We start from the raw sequence: 21765 nt of genomic DNA, 5'->3' as shown, positions 1-21765 counted from the left end.
TTCAATATTATCATGATGATTTTTACAAATTCAGCATTTTCTATCATTATCACATCTACATTTTTATATCTTCCTGCTTCTATTTCTAATTTACTTAGTCGAAATTTAGTAATCATATGTCTTTGTTCATTATTCAAATCTAAATAGGGTTCAAATTTAAATTGAGACTTAAACAGTCTTTATGTACACAATTCATTTTTCTTAAGTTATTACCATAGATTTCTTAAATCAGAAAATATTTTATTTTTCCAAATATGGTAATATTTTAATCTCAATGTGAAAACATTTTTTTTTTTTTATTTGAATTCTGATAATTTGTAAATATCTTTATCAAATGCCAGATGTAAAAAAATCAAAATTTGAGTGGATGTTTCCTAGCCATGATAATTTGTCCTGCTCATGTAACTCTAAGGATTCCTGCATTGATGCAGATAACAATGTATCACAATTTTTTTCTAGATGTTTCAAGTACTTTAACATATTATAAATTGTTTCATAAAAAAGTATCCTTTTCATGCTAAATTAATGTCTGGCATACTGCATATGGGCAAGACAAAAACTCTTAATTTCAAATTCATGCATATTCTTATACATTTCCTATGCGAAAAAACAATGCCAATGTTAATACCTCACACATAGAACTGATTATTCAACCTCAATGACAGTATTTATGCTGATTGAATACAGGACAGTACGTGTAACTCTTTCATAAAACACAATTTTGATTGGTCTGTACAGATTACAAAAATTTTTCTTATGAATTTAATCTGTGATGTCACAATAACCCTGTCATCTCCTATAAAAAAAGCTACGTATAAAAATCGCTTCATCCATAATTTGGTTTATGTATTCACAAATAGTTAATCAACCCTCCCCCTTTTTCAAAGTTTTAACTTTCAGCGTCAAAGGAGCCAAGTTTTTGTATAAATGACCCCTTCCACGTGAACTTTAGTAATAAAACTTACAGACTATAAACGTATTATACCGATTTCTCTTATATCTGTGTATAATTTTCATTCTTAAATTTGAACTTTTGGAAATTCCAAGGAAAACAAATGAGGAGACAACTCTGTCAAATTGTAATATACGAAACCGGTTCCGGACATCGTTTGCAACGTTATGGTTTTGGAATGTCAACTTAAACAAACTTATTCAGCACCTTCCAATAATTCAGTGTAAGAAAGCACAAATTAACAAATTTAAAGGTCAAGGCACAAGATTCTGAAAACGATATATTGTCACACATTTCATTTTTATAATCTCTTTCTTTCGTCGGTGAAAGAGATCATCACCAGATCTCATGTTTTCTCTGTAATTTACTAATTATGTGGGTTCGTGGTCTAGTGATTAAGATCGATGGCTATGTACAGTGCTGAAGGTCCAGAGTTTGATTCTGACTCGGGGCGCTGGAAATTTCAGTACATCACAAAGGTGATTTCACCCTCCCATACACTTCTCTGGTACCCAGATTTTCCTATCGAAGGTCGTGGTTTTCTCCGGGCACTCTGGCTTCCTCCACCAACAAAAACTGGCCGCCACGAAGTAGCCCAAAAGCAGTGCTTAAAAGTGGCGTTAAAACACCAAAAATCAAAATCAATCTGGTACCCAGATCGGAGTTTAAACTAGAATTGGTACTTTGGTGGCCTCGGTTGGTCAAAGTTGCCCCCTACTTTGACCTGGAGATCAATCTTCTGATATCTCTCAGGTTTGTTTGTTCCTGCCGAGTGTCCTGGTGGTTCTCTCTGAGTACTTCGGCTTCCTCCACCATAATAACAGACTTCCCGGTGTCCTATCACTCCCTTTGTATTGAGGTGGGGATTGTACTTGTAAGGAGTGTACACGCATTCCACTGTACCCTCGCAGCTCTTGAGGGGTTCTTAGGATAACGGAGTACAAACATACATACATATTATCTCAATCTGATTATGTATGTATTATATATACATGATATATGCCGACTTTGAATGAAATTTACTTAAACGTACAAATCAAACACTAACAAATCGAAATTTAGTAAATAAACATTGTACAAAAATACACATATAAACAGTTTATGATATTTTATACTGCAATCAGCCTTTCTACTATACAAATAAAGGGGCATAGATTAGATTATATGAAGCTATAGAAACGTGCAGTGTATACGTTTATAGTCTCTGACTGGTCTTGAAAGGCTATTTTAATTTTATTCTGTGATATAGGAAGGCGTCTCAGAAAAAAATTAGAAAATTCTTTCAAGACGTCATAATTATTTGGACTAGTGTATCCTGATCATGCTGATTATGTTGTTAGCGACAGGTTATATTAGAATTACAGTTTATGTCACAGTTCAATTTGTGGTTCTCATTGCAGTCTGTGTTTAAATCATTTTAATTCCATTCAAAAGCAAATTCAATGAGTGGGAAGTAAAAAAAAATATGTTTAAACATTGGCTACTTATAAAGTGAGAAACGGAATAGAAATGAAATGAAAAGAAAAATAACGAAACGAAATACAACGAAATCAAAGCGAAATAATATATTTTTAGCCCAATAGCACTTAAGGATCCAACCCTTTATTTTTATGCAAGGATGTGTATATAAAACATTATAATACAGTCTATGCAAAAGTCCATGAGATTCCAATCCTTCTTACTATACAAATCCTTGGTACATGATTTGTGTGGTGCTCTTGATAGTTATCATTGTTACAACCATGTTAAAACAGTATATTTAAGATGAAAGGAAATACCCCTATGATCTCTTAAATAATGATTGTAAATTAATTTATTGTTTATTAAAAGACTGCATACTTTTCTACAACCCCGTGTGGACATGCAGTACTTTTAACGTACAATATAAAAATTTGATGTTTCAAGAATACTTTTAAAGGGCTTTGTCTTTGATCCTGTCGGATCTCTTTATATGGGTAAGTTGTGAGCGTGAGAAAAAGTTTAAACGTCTTTGAAGTTTTCCAAAATGTATTCAGCACCAGATGTTGCACGGGCTTCGGCAGGGTATATGTAAAAGGGACATTTTTTATTCAAACATTATTTCAAATTTAGCCCAATGAGAAGGAAAAGGAAATGTAAGTACCATTATACATGTACATTTTTATTTCGACTGTGCTTGTAGTTTAAGAAACGGAACTTAAAAACATTTTGATGTTGAGTCATTTCCATTTCAGTAGCAAACTAGCTGATATCTGATATCTTAATGGAAAAAATATACAATATTTCAGTAGCCCAGGTCAATATATATATGCAAATAAAAAATTTGATTTCTTTTAGAGCATTTTAGGGGTTTGGGGGTAAATGTATATGAATGGTCTTTAATGTCCAGTGGCAAGTTAAATGAATGTTCAGGATGAGAACATTATAATGAGATATGAATGTTTTACCCTGTTTTGTGCAAGAATTTTTGTTGTTGAAAACGATTTATCATATCATATTTAACGAATGCAAATATGGGATACATATTTGTTTCTTAATTTGTTTTGAATCACCATTGATTTATGTCGTTTAAAAACATCGACAAGAATTTAGATAATACCGATCAAACAGACTTGAGTGTCTAAAAATATACTGTTTTAATGTGGTTGTAACAATGATAACTATCAAGAGCATAAACCTGAAGGGTCGGATTCTTAAGTGCTATTGGGCTAAAAATATATTATTTTGCTTTGATTTCCTTCATTTTCCATTTCTTTATGTTTCGGTATATTTCGTTTCGTTTCGTTATATTTCGTTATATTTCGTTTTGTTTCATTTCTATTCTGTTTCTCACTTCATAAGTATCCTTAAACATTAGCAGGCTAAAAACAATTTATACTCGTACATGTAGGAAAATATAAAATGTATTTGTACTCGCTATGAAACAGAAAAAATCCTCGGCGAGCCATGCTTTTCTCTGATGATGAAGCTCCTACAAATGAATTTAATATTTTCCTAATCCTACAATGAACAAATATTGTATATATGTTCAATGATATATTTTCTTGTTTATCGTTGTTTTTAAATACATATGGCAGGACAATGTTTTTGAGGATTGACTATTCATTTATTACATCTATTGCTACATATGCGTGATAAGCGTTTTCAAACCATTGAAATTCCATTACATTTATCAGTCAAGGGTATAACTCTATAGGATTATTAGAGAAAATATCATACATGTGTTATTACAGATACTTTCATGAGTTGTCTACTCTTTATTCCTTAAATTTTCTTAATCTGTAGTACCATATGTTTGTTATTTGTTAAATAAATCATAAATATTTTAATTTTTAGTGGGCACTTGGGAATTCTTGAAACTTTGCTCAGTAACTTAATACATAGCCTTGATAACTAATTTTCCAGTTAAATTAATACATTTTTATCAACAATGGTAAATCAATGAGACAAGGCTTTTAAGGGATAAACTGAGCTATAATAACAAGTATTATATGAGACACTTGAGAATTACTCATTACATGCTCTGATCATTATTTCTTACAATAAATTAAAATGCATTAAGATTAAGCATGATATATGTCTGAGCATGCAAAGGCTTTGAAGTGATGTAGAGAAGCTGTAATAACACCCTTTAGTTATTACAGGCATATTTTTTTCTGTAATAACATAGGTGTACTATGCATGATTGGCAAACTATGAACTGTTATATCTGTCTATAGTTAAGTATACGTAAAGACAATAATAATATCAATAGAACTTGTATACATTTTAACAAAACAAAGGATGTATATTGCCCCTTTGAAACATGTAACTTACATATGTCATGTATGTTATCACAGTTTTAGGATTTTTTAGTCCACAATAATAAATGTATTTTATTTTTCTCTAATAACCCTATAGAGTTATACCATTGGCTGTTTATATTTTTCAATTTACAGGTAAAATTATAGGCTAAGAACATGAAGAAATAACCATTCAAAAACCATTTAACCATTCAAAAACCATTTTTTTACCATTCAAACTCTAAAGAGGTGTGTGCTCTTCTGTATTTTTTAAGGTATGGTGTATTTATTCTTGAGATAACTTCTCTTATGTGTTACACATCATTCTTTCGATTTTAGGCCAGCATTTATTAATACACTGACCTATCTTGATAACTTGCATCGCCTCTTCTCACTAAAGACAAGGTCTTCCACTTAATATTAAACAAACCTTTTATTTGGATTTTTCTATGCATATGAAAATATTTTTTTTTAAATATTCCAATGTGTGACTTATATAAATGGGGTGTTTGACTATTTGGAGTGTCAGACAAATTGAGTATGGGGTATTGAGATTTCGGACTAATGGGGTATTGGAAATATTGGGGCAGCCCCTTGTAGGACAGTAAATATTGTATAAACGTATTTACACTTTTGGTATTTAGCTAGATTTTGCCTCCGAATGACCTTAGATCTACTCGGAATCACCTTTTGACGTCAGGCAACAATCACTTTTTAATTGTGACGTCAAATGTTTTGAATTATGATGTCAAAGTTTACGGGAACCTGTGTGATTTTACGTAATGGCGGACAAATTTGCATACAAGTGTAAATACGTCTATTGTGGCATGTAGTGGAAAACTTTGCAGAAGAGCTTTTTTACATATTAAGTATTGGTATAAGAAGTTGTTTTTATTAATCATTGTGTTAATAATAGGTTGACTGTATAGACAGCTTTAAAAGTCCCTGAGATTTATTTTACTTTGATTTATGAATAGTTGTTATAATAGTAATATTTATTTTCTGTCTTCAAACAGTACAAGATGGAACAACAGTTGAAACAGATGGTAGATTTTTTGCATGAATTTGATTGGATATATAATTTCAAACTGACAGACTTTTTTATTGACGAGGTTTGGGAAAATATTCCAGGGGAGGTAAGTCATTTTTTTAGAAATAAATAAATTGTCAAAACAGATATTATTTGGGAGGGGTAAATAGTTAATTTATGACAGAACACTTGAATAATTTGGAAGATAGCCACATGGCCAAAGGGGTTATTAAAATAATTAGTATTGAAGTGAAGACAATGTTCACACAACATTTGGCCAAAAAGACAAACTATTTGAAAAAAAAATCACTAATTTTAAAACATGCTAAATAAGAGAACAAAATTATATATCAAAAAGATTGATTGATATTTGTTTGCCTATCATCCAGTGGCAAATATTTCATGCATGTTCAGGATGATAGAGAAAGAAGAATAGCTTTTCTTATTTTGTAAGGTATTGTATGATAAATTCTTATAAGTAAAGTAAAAAAAGAAACAGCATGTTGACTCTAAAATGTGGGCACAAAGGACATATAAAAGTTTTGCACACTCTCACTATCAACATGTGGAAATGGTATGATCCACATGAGCTGTATTGGTATACTGTGGATTCATTATTATCCAAGGTTTACCAATTTTCATGGATTTCTGGGGTATAGATAAACCGTGAATTTAAATGTTCCACCAAGAATTTTTTTTCTATAGGATTGTAGGCAGAACCACAAAATGAAATATCCACGAAAATACAATTTTTCTCAATCCATGAATATATACCCTCAAAAATAAATGAATCCACAGTATCTTAGTTATACACGTCTGAGACATAAAATTGAGAATGGAAATGGGGAATGTGTCAAAGAGACAACAACCCGACCATAGAGCAGACAACAGCTGAAGGCCACCAATGGGTCTTCAATGCAGCGAGAAACTACCGCACTCGGAGGCGTCCTTCAGCTGGTCCCTAAACAAATATGTAGCATGTTTTGTCAACAGTTTACCATGGTTTCTTGATAAGGTTTTAGGATTGATGTAAGAATTTATGTACATTATTAACTCTTTTTTCAGTGGACTGAATGCTTGCTGTTGTTATCTAATGAACATCTGAACCAACTGCCTTTTGGATTTATGATGGCAAGTAACAATGAATTATAAGTTCATTAAGATCTGTGACTAATGTATCAAACTTTTTAGTAATCTAAACTTTATTTTGGGATGTATGAAGCAACATAATAAACTTCTAACAAGCAGAAAAAAAAATGAAACTTTTGTGTACTGGGTATATTGATTAGACATGATTGAATTGAAGTGTTGTTGCATATTTTGATCAATTGTTATTCCTTTAGGCAAAAATTGAAATCAAGATTGACACAAAACTTGATACTCCAAAAACCAATTTTATTTTGGTGAAAACCACAAAAATATCCCTTCACCATAAATTGATTGACAGTTGTACTTTCCATTTTGATACAGGATACATGGCCTGAGAGTTTCAGAGAGTTCCTACAGAAATCAATTTCTTTTTCATCAATCAGAATTTGTAAAAGTTTGGGGACAGCAGTGGAAATAGAACCTAATATTAGGAGGGGAATGAATCCAAAGAAACAACATGAAGTTTCTAAGATGGCAGCACTTGTACATGACCTTGTCAAGGACACAGGAAGTGATATCATTGTTGATGTAGGCTCAGGATTGGTAGGATATATACATATCATATAAAATATTAATTTGTTTGGAGTTATCATACTTACATGAAGACTGTCAGCTTGTTTATTACTCCCGAAGCTTGTCATAGTATTTTTTTTTTTACATTATTGTGCTGTATGTGTCATCTATTCAAAAAAGTTTGAGATCTCCTTTCTGAAGAAAATTTTCTACAGAGAGATTTATTCCAGAACTATTTAATTTTGTATTTTTGTCTCACTTGCACTTATTGTGATACAATGCATAAGTAAAAGACCAAGATACATTTTAACTTGTAGTATCATGATTTTTTAAAGATATTTCGAGTGAAAAACAACTGTATTTGGTATAGAATCATTGCTATTGACATATCCGTGTGTACACTCTTGTTTGATATTTTACCATACTTTATGCAATTAAGTAACTTAAACAGGGGTCAATAAAGAATGGTTTACACAAAAAATATATTTGAATTAATTTATATATTATTTAATGTAAAATTTAAAAACATGGTACATTACATTGTACATATTAACAAAAAGAACAACTTTGGTCATGCTTGTCGCTTCTATCTGGGATCACTTGTGATAATCGTTGAATAGCTTCTGTCAACTGCCATCATGATCAACAGCAATAAAACTGATGTTTTTAATGTATATATAATTAAAAACAAACAATATATGTATCTTCTCTCCCAGATTTTATAAAAAAATCATTATTGATTAGTAAATGATTACATTTTTGTTTTTATACGCCCGTTTACGGGACGTATTATGGTATACCGTTGTCCGTCTGTCCGTCCGTCCGTCCGTCTGTCCGTCCGTCTGTCCGTCGTCAACATGTCGGATATTAACTCAAGAATGCTTTAACCAATTTGCATAAAACTTTGGTGAATTGTTTATATCTATTGACGTGAGCTCCCTTTTGTTTTTTATAAATTTTAGATTTTACGTTTCCGAGTTACAGGGTTTTATCCATAAAAAAAGGGGGCATTTTTCAGTTTTCGGACAAAAACTCAAAAATGCTTTCAGCAATTCTTATGAAACTTTGGTGAATTGTTTGTATGTATTGATGTAAACTCCCTTTAGAATTTTATATATTTTACATTTTACATTTCTGAGTTATGGGGTTTTATTCATTAAGAAAAGGGGTGATTTTCCAGTTTTCGGACAATAACTCAAAAATGCTGTCACCAATTCTTATGAAACTTTGGTGAATTGTTAATATCTATTGATGTAAGCTCCCTTTTTATTTTCATAAATTTCTAATATGGCATAGAGAATTAATTGAACTTTATTTGTTTATAGTCTTGACAACAGATTTACTAAGTGTTGCACAACAGCAAGAAATCTTTAATTGAATATAAATTCAATTCATATAACCAATTTAAGTTCTTTGAATACATTTATTCAGAAACCTATAATATGTCAAATATTTAATTACAATCCAAATTCAGACCTGAATCAAGCTTGAATATTGTGTCCATTTCTGCCCCAACTGTTCAGGGTTTGGGACCTCTGCGGGCGTATCTAGCTGCGCTCAGCGAAGCAGTTTATTGTTTTAGGGCTACCTGGGACAGACATTAAATAAAACCTATGGTCACACAGTTGTTGGTATTGAAGGTAAACAATCTCACACGACTGGTGCTGATAAAAGGGTCTCTTCAGTAGGTATGTATGATTTTGTGCTTGCATTACTTGCAATAGGCAACTATCCAATACTTTCTAGTGAAAAAGTGTGTGTACTTAGTAGTATACAATAACATTAACAGTACCAATTTTTCTGCACCAGATGCACTATTGACAATACATGTCTCTTCGGTGAAACTGTAGGCAAAAATATTTGAAAATTCAGAACTTACTGAAAAAAGGAAGCACTTATAAACCTAAATGGATAAGAGAGTATAGCCAAAGCCCTGCAAGGCATCAGAGCTTTGTAATATATGCCAACTATTTTTACTATTCACCACAGAAGTACCTATGATTTCTAAGGATTATTTTGATTTGTTGTTAAATTTTTCTGCAATTTCTAAGAAAGTTTTAAGCCATCAATTCAAAATTTATTTGATTTAAAATTTATAAAATTTAGTTATATTTTAGATGGAGTTATAAATGTCACTTGTGAGTTGGATACCTCAACAGAGAGCATGGACAATTTCAAATACATCATAAAAAAACTTTCTGACCAAGGAATTATCCACTGCAACAGGAAATCACAAGCAAGGGATATAACCTCTGCTGATAACAGTGGACATTTTAAGTCAATGGACAGCTCTCTTAAATCACATGACAATCTAAGTAATGATATAGGACAACTAAAGAGTGAATATCTCGGCAAATCTTCGTCAAGTTATTTTAAAGACGATTTACCTGACAGTGTTAAACCATCTAGTGCAGACAATGATTGTGGTTGCCATGGCAATAATCATTCTGAAATTGTATGTGATTCTGTAGATGGCTGCCATTCATGCCAAAGCAACAACTCAGATGCCATTTCAATATCTAGCCATAGCATAAGTTCAAATAATGATCAGAAACCATCAATCTGTGATAGTTGTTGTCATGATAATAGCTGTATGGAAGAAATAAGCAGTTGTTATAACCATAGATTAAATAAAGGAAGTAAGGATAATCTAACAAATGATGAAAAGACATCTAATATTTGTGATAAATGCGCTCTCAGTGATGAAAACCATGATCGCACGAATGTCAAAAAGACGTGTGATACTGGTGAAAAATGTGCACTGAGTGATGAAAAACATGACCACACGAATGTCAAAAATACATCTTACGAAAATTGTGCACTGTGTGATGACAAACTGACATGTGATAACTCTCCACCCTACCAAGATTTTCCAAGAATTTTGATGATAGGTCTCCATTGTTGTGGAGATCTGACTCCGACCATGATGAAGTTCTTCAGTTCATTAGATGATATAAAAGGACTGTGTTGTGTCAGCTGTTGTTACCATAGAATGAAGTTTAATGGTATGTACCTTTAACAGTATTCTACAATTTTGATATTTTAACATGAACGTAAGTGGTAAATATTTCGTAGGTAAATGTTTAGCAGTGTATTGATATTGTTATAGTATTTATTTTTTTCAAATTCTCCCTTGAGAAGCTTAAGTTTTATTGCAAACCCAATGAAAGTTTTCCACAGTGCCATCTCTATCTTGACCAGGTATTTAAACTTTTGCAAGTTCACCTGTCCTATTGAATGAATACAATAGCTATTTTTCTCTGTGTAGTTTATTCACTGGGACCTTTAAATTTCTTCTAAGAGAAATCTATCATTCATTGATTAAATTACCTGTGTAAAAAAAAATTCTTATATATAGACAAAAATACTTTTTTTATACTCATTAATTGCCTGTGCTGGTGTATTTATTCAATACTAATAATATATTTTCATTCAGTTTAATATAAACATTGATTCAATCATAAAAAGTTGATTTCTAACAAAAGTTTTATCAATGTTCCTATTGAAATTTGATTTTTTTTTGTTTAGTTATAGAATACATTTAAGAAGATCTTAATTTGAAACATCATTATTTTCAAGTTCTTATTCATGTCAAGCAAATTTTTTTTTAAAAGGAACAATGTTGAAAGTTTTGTCAGAAATCAAATTTTTATGATTGAATCAATGTTTATATTAAACTGAATGAAAATATATTATTAATATTGAATAACTACATCATCACATGCAATTAATGAGTATAAAACAGTATTTTTGTCTATATATAAGATTTTCTTTTTACTCAGGTAAATTAATCAATGAATGATAGATTTCTCTTAGAAGAAATTTAAAGGTCCCAGAGAATAAACTACACAGAGAACAATAGCTATTGTATCTATTCAATAGGACAGGTGAACTTGCAAAAGTTTAAATACCTGGTCAAGATAGAGATGGCACTGTGGAAAACTTTCATTGGGTTCGCAATAATATTTAAGTTTCTGTCATCATGGTTACCAGATTTTCAATTCCAATTGAGACGAATGACATGAATGAAGAGAAATAGAATTTTTTTTTATTTTCAGTTTTTCATTCTTTGCTGTGAAGTGAGAAATTTTTGCGAGGTGTTTAATATGATAATTTTGCATTCTAGATAAAATCCCCTAAATTTCCTTCACATACATGTCACATATTTGATAAGAATCAGGGATAAGAAAAAATAGTGGAAAAGGGTTAGCCCTAGTAATCATGAAAATAGACCAATTTTACCTGAAATAGACTTATTTCTATGCTGTTTGGTCTCTGAATGAAAGTTGTCTCATTGGCAATCATACCACATCTTCTTATTTTTATATTTACAGTTTACATTATTCCCCCATTGGTAATAATGAACAGTAGCATCATGCAGTTTGCCTTTTTTAGAATCTTTCTGGTTAGATTTTTCAGTTTATATTGATATTTATTTGGTATGAGCAACAGTGATAACACTTTTAATGTTAGGTCATCTTTTTTTCTGACCAAGTATGTCATATATTGTTAATCTGGTCAATTTAGAAAGTGATCCTTCAATTTATATTGGGATTGACAACCAATTAATCATATTTGGAAGGAACACCACTTTTATTGCTGCTCTTCATCCTGAATTTGTCTAGGTTGTCTTCAAAGTATTTACTTCTTTCAGCAAGGTGTATATATGGCTATGAGTTTGATTGTTTTCTCTTTGTAAATGTTATTATAGAAACACAGAGAAGATTTGATAATTTCCCTTTGAGCACTACACTGAAGACAGTCTTGGAAAATAAGCAGACCTGGAGTCTTAATTCTTATGCTATGAGACTGGCAGCTCAAGAAACAAGGTATGATACATCTATTATGAGTTTATTTACAACCACTGGGGGATGCCACTCCTTGTGGAGGTTTCTTTCTCAGGGCTTTAACCAGCCAAGTAGTCAGCACTTGTGTTGACATGGATTATCATTGATATGGTCATAATTATTAATTAACTGTTTATAAAACTTGGAATTGTTTTATAGATTACCATAGCTGTAATTGGCCAAACCTTTTGGAGTTTTGGGTCCTGAATGCTCTTCAACTTCATACTTTATTTGGCCTTTTTAACCTTTTTGATTTGAGCATCACTGCTGAAACTTTTTTTTATCAAAATGCACTTCTGGTGTACAAAATGTTAATCCTAATATATACATGTATGATAAGTTTATTAACAGCTACCAATCAACAGAATCAAGACAAAAAATACACATAGAGGTCAACATAGAGCCATAAAGTACACATGAAATATGTATAAAAGTCAAGGTCATACAAAGTCTAAACAAGGTCCTCCACCAACAAAAAACTTATATAGAAAAGGTCACTAAAAGTTGCCTTCAACACTAACAAACAAATAAACAATGTGAATGGAAATATGTGATGTAACAATAAACAAAAAATTAGGAAACAAGGACAGTTTTACTATCTGAGGTTACACCTGTTTGTTGTCTATGTATGCATTGGAATTATGATGGTAAAAGTAGAATCAGGCTTACAACGTTTGCTTTTAAAGCAATTTATCTTTAGTTAGGCAGTTCAGTCTGATTATTAAAGAAGCTATTGAAAATGTGAAAGCTGTTGAAATGAAAATTATCCAGCTGAAAATAACTTTACTTTTAGAGATTCTCATTGTCATTTGTTTAGTTTCAACAACAATCATATTTATTTATTAAATTGCTTCTATAATAATCTGAGTAAAACTTATTAGAAAAGAGTCTGAGGATACCAAGGAATCATTTAAAACTTAGAAATTGAAAATAAAACTGACAACAACATGGCAAAAAAATGAAAGACAAAGAAAATACAACACAGAAAACATAGAAACAAAGAAAACTAAACATTAAGTACTAAACATAAACCCTACTAAAACGGGGGGTAATCTAAGGTGCTTCCTAAGGATAGGCAGACTCTGCTTTAATACTAATGGCACACATCATGTTGCTCATTAATAGATGTGTGAAACATTTTCTAACATATCTGAATGTTCTTTATACAACCTGACAACATTGTTGGTAAGTGCCAAAATATAAAATGGGTCAACAGGTTCGGAAACAATTATATTTTCAAATCCAGTCATTGATGATATTATTTTTTCATTGCAATGATGTCTCATTGACATATACCATGCATATCCTTTTCTTCATATCTAAATTTGAACATAACTGGCCTGGCATAACTCAAGTTTTGGATATGCTGAATGATGAAGATATTTGTTATTTTTTAGTTCCAAGCTCTTGCTATTTTTTATCATCCAATTTGTAATTTTCAAAATGGCTACTATTTCCCTGTTTTTTGTCGAGCCTGCGACTTTTGTCGCAGAAAGCTTGACATAGGGAAAATGATCCGGCGGTGGCGGCGGCTACGGCGGCGGCGTTAGCTAACTTCTTAAAAGCTTTATATTTTAGAAGGTGGAAGACCGGGATGCTTCATACTTTGTTTATAGATGCCTTATGTTACGAAGTTTCCGTCTGTTACATGTCCATTGTCCTTGACCTCATTTTCATGGTTCAGTGACTACTTGAAAAAAAAGTTGTGATTTTTTGTAATGTTAATTTCTCTCTTATTATGAGTAATAGGAGAACTATATTTGGTATGTGCATACCTATTAAGGTCCTCATGCCCGTCAGACAGTTTTCACTTGACCTCAACCTCATTTCATGGATCAGTGAACAAGGTCAAGTTTTGGTGGTCAAGTCCATATCTCAGATACTATACGCAATAGGTCTAGTATATTTGGTGTATGGAAGGATTGTAAGGTGTACATGTCCAACTGGCAGGTGTCATCTGACTTTGAACTCATTTTCATGGTTCAGTGGTTATAGTTAAGTTTTTGTGTTTTGGTCCATTTTTCTTATACTTTATGCAATAGGTCTACTATATTTGGTGTATGGAATGATTGTAAGGTATACATGTCCAACTGGCAGGTGTCATCTGACTTTGACCTCATTTTCATGGTTCAATGGTAAAAGTTATGTTTTTGAGTTTTGGTCTTTTTTCTTATACTATATGCAATAAGTCAACTATATTTGGTGTATGGAAATATTCTATGATGTACATGTCAGTCTGGCAGGTTTTATTTGACCTTGACCTCATTTTCACGGTTCATTTCTCAGTGTTAAGTTTATGTGTTTCAGTCTGTTTTTCTTAAACTATAAGCAATAGGTCAGCTATATTTGTTGTATGGAAGGATTGTAAGCTGTTCATGTCTGCCTGGCATGGTTCATCTGACCTTGACCTCATTTTCACAATTCATTGGTCAATGTTTAGTTTTCTTGGTTAAGTCTGTTTCTTAGAAACTATAAGCAATAGGTCAACTATATTTAGTGTATTGGATGATTGTAAGGTGTACATGTATTTCTCGTTTGGTTTATATGACCTTGACCTCATTTTCTTGGATCATGTTTAGTTTATGTAATAGTTGTAGTAAAGCTTTCATTAAGAACTATCAACATAATAACAATGGTTAGTAAAGAAGGCGAGACATTTCAGCGTGTGCACTCTTGTATCATTTAGGTCTAGATGGAGGAACCAGACTTCTGAAGACCATGAATACCACATAAAGAATGTAGCCTACAGAGGAATACTGGAAGTCTTTATCAAACAAGGTTAGTATATACTCCTTTAGTTGATTATTATGGAAAATCTGTGCCACATATGAATATGGATATGTTTCAATTGTAACTCCTTTCCTCTTTTCCTCGATTACGACATCACTAAATGCGACTTATGGTATAGAACCAATAATTTGGCCCGATAAGAAAGAACATACAAGAAAGTAATTCATATTCTAACTAAATAGTTCCTACACATAGCTGTAACTTTGTCAATAAGTAAAATATTTGGGTAATTTTGGTATCAAATGAAAGCTTGAGGACTTGGGATTACTGTTGAACCATTCTAAAAGTTTCTCTTGAATAAAAAAAAATATGAAATTAAGATAGGAGGGCATATTTGCCTTGTTGCTCAGATCAGAAGTACCTGTTTTTGTACTACCAACCTTCTGGGAACCAGTGAACTCTAGTATACAATTAAAGGTATGTTGATTTTTTCAGCACAAGTCAGGATAAGGTATAGTTTTAACATGAAATGACTTTCACTTTATTCGAACTTAAGACATAATAGCTATGAATGGTTGAAGTTGGGGAATTTAACATAGAAAGCAATGGGCTATGCATTAGTGGTGTTATTCCTTATCATTTGTTAGTTGCTATGAGCAATACGACCAGTGCCACTGGTGCAGCAGGATCTCCGTATCCATCCAGACCACACAAGATCACAACTGGGTTAATGTTGCTGTGTAGTGGTTCGTAGAATGTGTTTTGTCTTTTTGGTTTTTTTTTTTGGTCCTGGTGTTGTTTGGTTTTTGTCGAGCCTGCGACTTTTGTCGCAGAAAGCTCGACATAGGGATAGCGATCCGGCGGCGGCGGCGGCGGCTACGGCGGCGGCGGCGGCGGCGGCGTTAGCTAACTTCTTAAAAGCTTTATATTTTAGAAGATGGAAGACCTGGATGCTTCATACTTTGTATATGGATGACTCATGTTACGAAGTTTCCGTCAGTCACATGTCCAATGTCCTTGACCTCATTTTCATGGTTCAGTGACTACTTGAAAAAAAAGTTCAGATTTTTTGTAATGTTAAATTCTCTCTTATTATAAGTAATAGGATAACTATATTTGGTATGTGCGTACCTTGTAAGGTCCTCATGCCCGTCAGACAGTTTTCACTTGACCTCGACCTCATTTCATGGATCAGTGAACAAGGTTAAGTTTTGGTGGTCAAGTCCATATCTCAGATACTATAAGCAATAGGTCTAGTATATTCGGTGTATGGAATTACGAAGGACTGTAAGGTGTACATGTCCAACTGGCAGGTGTCATCTGACCTTGACCTCATTTTCATGGTTCAGTGGTTATAGTTAAGTTTTTGTGTTTTGGTCTGTTTTTCTTATACTGTATGCAATAGGTCTACTATATTTGGTGTATGGAATGATTGTAAGGTGTACATGTCTAGCTGGCAGGTGTCATCTGACCTTGACCTCATTTTCATGGTTCAGTGGTCAAAGTTAAGTTTTTGAGTTTTGGTCTGTCTTTCTAATACTGCATGCAATAGGTCAGCTATATTTGGTGTATGGAATGATTGTAAGGTGTACATGTCTAGCTGGCAGGTGTCATCTTACCTTGACCTCATTTTCATGGTTCAGTGGTCAAAGTTAAGTTTTTGAGTTTTGGTCTTTTTTTCTAATACTATATGCAATAGTTCAACTATATTTGGTGTATGGAAATATTTTATGATCTATATGTCAGTTACGCAGGTTTTATTTGACCTTGACCTCATTTTCAAGGTTCATTGCTCAGTGTTAATTTTTTGTGTTTTCGTCTGTTTTTCTTAAACTATAAGCAATAGGTCAACTATATTTGTTGTATGGAAGAATTGTTAGCTGTACATGCCTGCCTAGCATGGTTCATCTGACCTTGACCTCATTTTCATGGTTCATTGGTCAATGTTTAGTTTACTTGGTTAATGTTAAGTTTATGTGACAGTTGTAATAAAGCTTTATATTTAGGACTATCAACATAATATCAATGATTAGTAAAGAAGGCGAGACATTTCAGCGTGTGCACTCTTGTTGATTGTCCTCGTCTTATCTTTGTTCTTTTCTATTAACAACATGATTTATGTCAAAATAAAAATAAAAACCAGTTAATTCCCATTTTTGAAGGTATTTATATCAAGAAAAGTATATTTTCTACTAGGTCTATTTATATTATATAATTTTATAAGAGTTTGAGCAGCAATTACAAATACCTTAAAAACAAGACTGTACTGGAACTTTCAAAAATGAAGAACAGAAATAAAAGTGCTGATCACTTGTTTCAGGCTTTGTAAAGATCAGGAACTAACACACATGACACAGCATATCTCTAGTTTTACAAATGTAGTAAATTTGGCACTTTGTCTATTGAATGTCATAATTTTATCAAATAAATTAATGATTTGAACAGGTATCTCATTTTTTATTGCCAGGCCATATTTTTATATATTTAATCTATGCCACTAAAATTGGTTATTTATACAACAACATATTTTGCCCAAAGTCATGAAGATGTCTTATACAAAGACTCTGATATTGAACAAAAACTTTTTAGTTAAGGTGCTGCTCAGTTGTTAAATTTACTGAGAGCTGTTAAATTTGTTCAAATAAGTCTCCAACTTTTTAAAATTTGGTCACTTTTTTTCCCCAGTAAGCAAAGTAAGTACAAAAAGAAAATCCCATGAAATTTGAAGAAAAAAAATTGTTGTTCATCATGTTCATTTAAATGATTGAAATTCATGAAGAAATTAATTTATATATATTTTCTCAGAATCATATTTATCAGAATCATGTGACCATAGTTTAAAATTTTTCCAAATCATGTGATCATAATTATATAAATTTCAGAATCATATGACCATAGTTAGTATTTTTCAGTGTCATGTGACCATAGTGTAATATTTTTCAGAATCATGTGACCATAGTTTAATATTTTTCAGAATCATGTGACCATAGTAAACTATTTCGTAAACTGACCAGAAGAGGAGATATGGCAACGTTTACCACCTTTGTAGAGGCCATTGTTAAAAGAACTAAATTGAATGGTGCAGAAGGTAAAGATAATGCATTTTGTAATGGTTGGGTGGCTGTCCTATTGAACTTTCCTCTTCATCTCTTTATTCACATTGAATCATCATTTTTTGGTTGAGGTCTTCAGTTGAGTTGAGTAAGGGCTGTTCCATTAATATGGATGTGGGAGGATAGAAAGGGACGTTTAATTTTTTGACATAGTTCAGGGGTCATTTATTATTGTATGTCAAGTTGATATATGCAAAATTACACCTAAACAATTTTGCAATATGCTGGTGAGGGTTGGATTTCTGCCTGTGCTACCCTACCACATCCACTTAATGGAATAGTTCAGATGTACTAAAATGAAAAGTATTGAAACAACCATCTATATCGGAGTAAACTTTTTCACTATCCAACCTATAATTGCTTAAATCGACTGCATGTGGACTCTGTTGTATAGTTGTCTCATTAGCAATCAAACCACATCTTCATATTTTATATATATATATATATTACATATTATTTAAAAAAGATAGAGATCATGCATTTTTTGTTCAATAGATTATTATGTACAAAAAACAAAAAAAATACAAAAATTCAATAAAAATAGAAACACCATGGCCAAAGAAAATTAAAACAAAAAGACAAAATAGAACACAGAAAACTTATGATTGAGCAATGTGACCCTTACAAAATGCAGTGCACCCAAGGGATAGGCTCTATTAGAAAATATAATAACAAAAAACTCCAATGTTTGCTTTTCAGGTGAAATTGATGAAGAAATAATGACAGGAAAACTGAACAAGATATACTCTCAGTATACAAAGTATTTCATGTATATAGAACCTTTTACGGTGAGTTTTGCAAAAAAAAATTTATATTAGTTCAGTGGTGGTAGCAGTATAATCCCAAAAAATTATAGCATAGTTGTAAACTCATATCGCAATTTTCATTTTATTGAAAGCTAAAGGTTATTGTATCTCTACCTTTCAGTTTTCTTCTCCGCCATTTTGAATTCTGTCTACACCTATTTTATTGTGCAATTGGAACATGTTCAAAATTTTCACTTGTTTAAGGGAACTAGCTGTCGTTTAATTTCATGCATTCCAATTGTCTGGAACTTGCCAGTCAATCGCCACCATTGTCTCTTGACTTTAATTTGATTCCCAAACTTATGCAGTCAGGTTTAGAATGATTTTTATTGTCCTGCCTGCGATGAAAGTATTACAATCTGGCTGCAATGGCAGTGTAAACTATTCGTTAAAAGCTTTATATTTCAGACATTGTCAGAAGGTAGAAGACCTGGATGCTTCATATCTTGTGTGTAGATACCTTATGTTATGAAGATTCCGTCTGTCATATGTCCATTGTCCTTGACTTTACATTCATGGTTCATCAGTGACTGCTTGAAAAAAAAGTTACACTTTTTTGCTAAGTGAAATACTCACTTATTATGAGTAATAGAAAAACTATATTTGGTATATGTGTTCCTTGCAGTGTCTACATGTCCGTCAGGTAGGATTCACCTGACCTGGACCTCATTCCATGGGTCAGCGATCAAGTTTATAAAGTTGCATGGTCAAGTCGGTATCTTAGATACTATAGGCAATAGGTCAATTATATTTGGTGTTTTGAATGATGGTAAGGTGTACATGTCAGACTGGAAGGTTTCATCAACCTTGACCTCAATTTCATGGTTTATTTTTTGTAGTTTGGTCTATTTCTCAGATACAATAACGAAAAGGTCATATATATTTGGTGTATGGAATAATTAAAAGGTGTACCTGTTCACTGGCCGTTCATATGACCTTGACCCATACCTGCCAAACCCTCCCGTTTTGAGCGTGAGTCTACCGCGCAAACGACGAAATTCTGGAAATCTCCCGTTTACAAATCCTCTCCCGCATGGGAGTATAGAATCTTCTGCATTAACCTGGAATGACCCGCCTTCGTATTTCTCAGGATTTTTCTTTACTGTCTATAGAAATAAACAAAGAAACAGCGATAATTTGAAAAATAATGTCAGTAGTTTTTATGTTTGATTTATAAGTAATCAAAAATCATTTCTGCTAAGTCATCTCCAACAAGATAGAGGTCTTTGTCTGTTCCAAGCGGCCGTGTAAAAAAGAAGAAATATAACTGCAAATTTCAAGCAGATTGGATGAAAGATTTTCAATGTTTACCACCAATTTCACTCGGCAATGAATCTTCATTTTGCACATTATGTTCAATCAACTTTATGGTTGCGTCTGGTGGTCTGGAAGATGTTTAAAAGCATGCTTAGTGTGAGACTCACAACAAAATCAAAATATGATATGTTATGAGTATTGTCCTGACTAAGAGGTATTGAAAAAGGCAAAAATATACCTTGTATAGATTATTACAATGAATTGAAGAAATAAAGTTATGTAATGTAGTCTAGACATGCATGCAGATTCATAGTATTCTACTAAAATAAATTTGCAAAGCAAAATATTTAAAAAGTGAGATTTTTGTAAAGCAAAAAATATTACAACAAGTTTAATGAAACTTGAGTATCTGGTTTATTTTAGATTTTTATTATTTATCTCTTTTTCAGGCACTACAAGTCCTTATGCAACCAGTGTTAGAAACTTTAATTTATCTAGACAGACAAACCTGGCTAGAAGAACACACATATAGAACGTCTGTTGTATCAGTATTTGATGACAATATATCACCTAGAAATCAGGCACTCGTAGCTGTGAAAAATAATAAATGTATAAAATGATATTGCTTTATTTTCTTTCAATGGATATTTGTCAGTACCTGAAGGTAATATTTTGATTTGTAACCAGTGCTTTTTTTACTGGCATGGCTCTTTCAACACACTTTGGCAGTAATTTTTCAGTCAGTTAATAAACCTACTGAATTAGACTTATCACTAGGTTTGTACTAACATGAACAACACGACTGGTGCCACATGTGGAGCAGGATCTGCTTACCCTTCCAGAGCACCTGAGGTCACACCCAGTTTTCCTACGTTTTGTTTTGTGTACTGTTGTTTGTCTGTCTTTTTTCTTTTTTGGCTATGACTTTTTGTCGGTTTATTTTCAACTTATGAGTTTGAATGTCCCTTTGGTATCCTTCACCTCTCTTTCAGTAAATTAGGCAATGATACTATAATGTTGCAATTATCACAACTTATATTGTGTGAATTTGGTATTTCTGTTTATATAGAAATAATAAAATGTGGTATGATTGTCAATGAGACAACTCTCCACCAGTGACCAAATCACAAAGTACGCAACCATAGTTCAAGGTACAGTTTTCAACAATGAGTTAAACTCATTCCACATAGTAAGCTATAAAAGGCACAGAAATGACAAATGTATAACAATTCAAATGAGAAAACCATGCAAATTCCTGATTTATGTACAAAATAATAACTTAAAAACAAATATGATAATGCCCAGTTTCCCCTGCTTCAGAACTGCTTTTTTTTAAAAAGATGCATACTTTCAGGTAATTACTGTAAATTCAAAATGTTTGCCATGTTATTATTGCTAAAATTGCCATTGAAAAAGGTTTAGCAAAATTTAAAACTGTCATTTTAAATCTTGAAAGAATTATTTGTATGCAGCATTTCTTGAAATAGCAATAATTTATATCCCATATTTAGCTCACCTTTCCTAAAAGGAAATATGAGCTTTTTCCATCAGTTGGCGTCCGTCGTTGTTCGTCGTCATCCGTGAGGTGTAAACAATTTCAAACATCT

General features: G+C 32.3%; 1 protein-coding gene across 1 annotated transcript; it reads left to right on the top strand.

The window, feature by feature from the left end:
* Window positions 1-1099: 1099 nt before the first annotated feature.
* LOC127722406 (probable methyltransferase-like protein 25) lies at window positions 1100-20778 on the top strand. The gene is made up of 11 exons (XM_052229279.1): window positions 1100-1175; window positions 5730-5849; window positions 6809-6874; window positions 7214-7435; window positions 8988-9093; window positions 9523-10410; window positions 12117-12234; window positions 14939-15030; window positions 17957-18070; window positions 18795-18883; window positions 20608-20778. The coding sequence occupies exons 2-11, from the start codon at window positions 5736-5738 to the stop codon at window positions 20776-20778; spliced, it is 1980 nt and encodes a 659-aa protein (XP_052085239.1). The 5' UTR covers window positions 1100-1175; window positions 5730-5735.
* Window positions 20779-21765: the final 987 nt, after the last annotated feature.

This window comes from Mytilus californianus, unplaced genomic scaffold (genome assembly GCF_021869535.1).
Source record: "Mytilus californianus isolate M0D057914Y unplaced genomic scaffold, xbMytCali1.0.p SCAF_12, whole genome shotgun sequence".
In the NCBI taxonomy this organism is placed as follows: Eukaryota; Metazoa; Mollusca; class Bivalvia; order Mytilida; family Mytilidae; genus Mytilus; species Mytilus californianus.
Note: the sequence above shows the minus strand (reverse complement) of the source record. Positions and strands in the feature narration are given on the sequence as shown.

What these genes read in the sequence shown, in the direction of transcription:
- LOC127722406 (XM_052229279.1), top strand. Translation starts at nt 5,736, where the DNA reads ATGGAACAACAGTTGAAACAGATGGTAGATTTTTTGCATGAATTTGAT. An exon ending in TGCCTTTTGGATTTATGATG is followed by an intron (nt 6,875 to 7,213) that starts GCAAGTAACAAT and finishes ATTTTGATACAG; the next exon opens with GATACATGGCCTGAGAGTTT. An exon ending in TGTATATAGAACCTTTTACG is followed by an intron (nt 18,884 to 20,607) that starts GTGAGTTTTGCA and finishes TCTCTTTTTCAG; the next exon opens with GCACTACAAGTCCTTATGCA.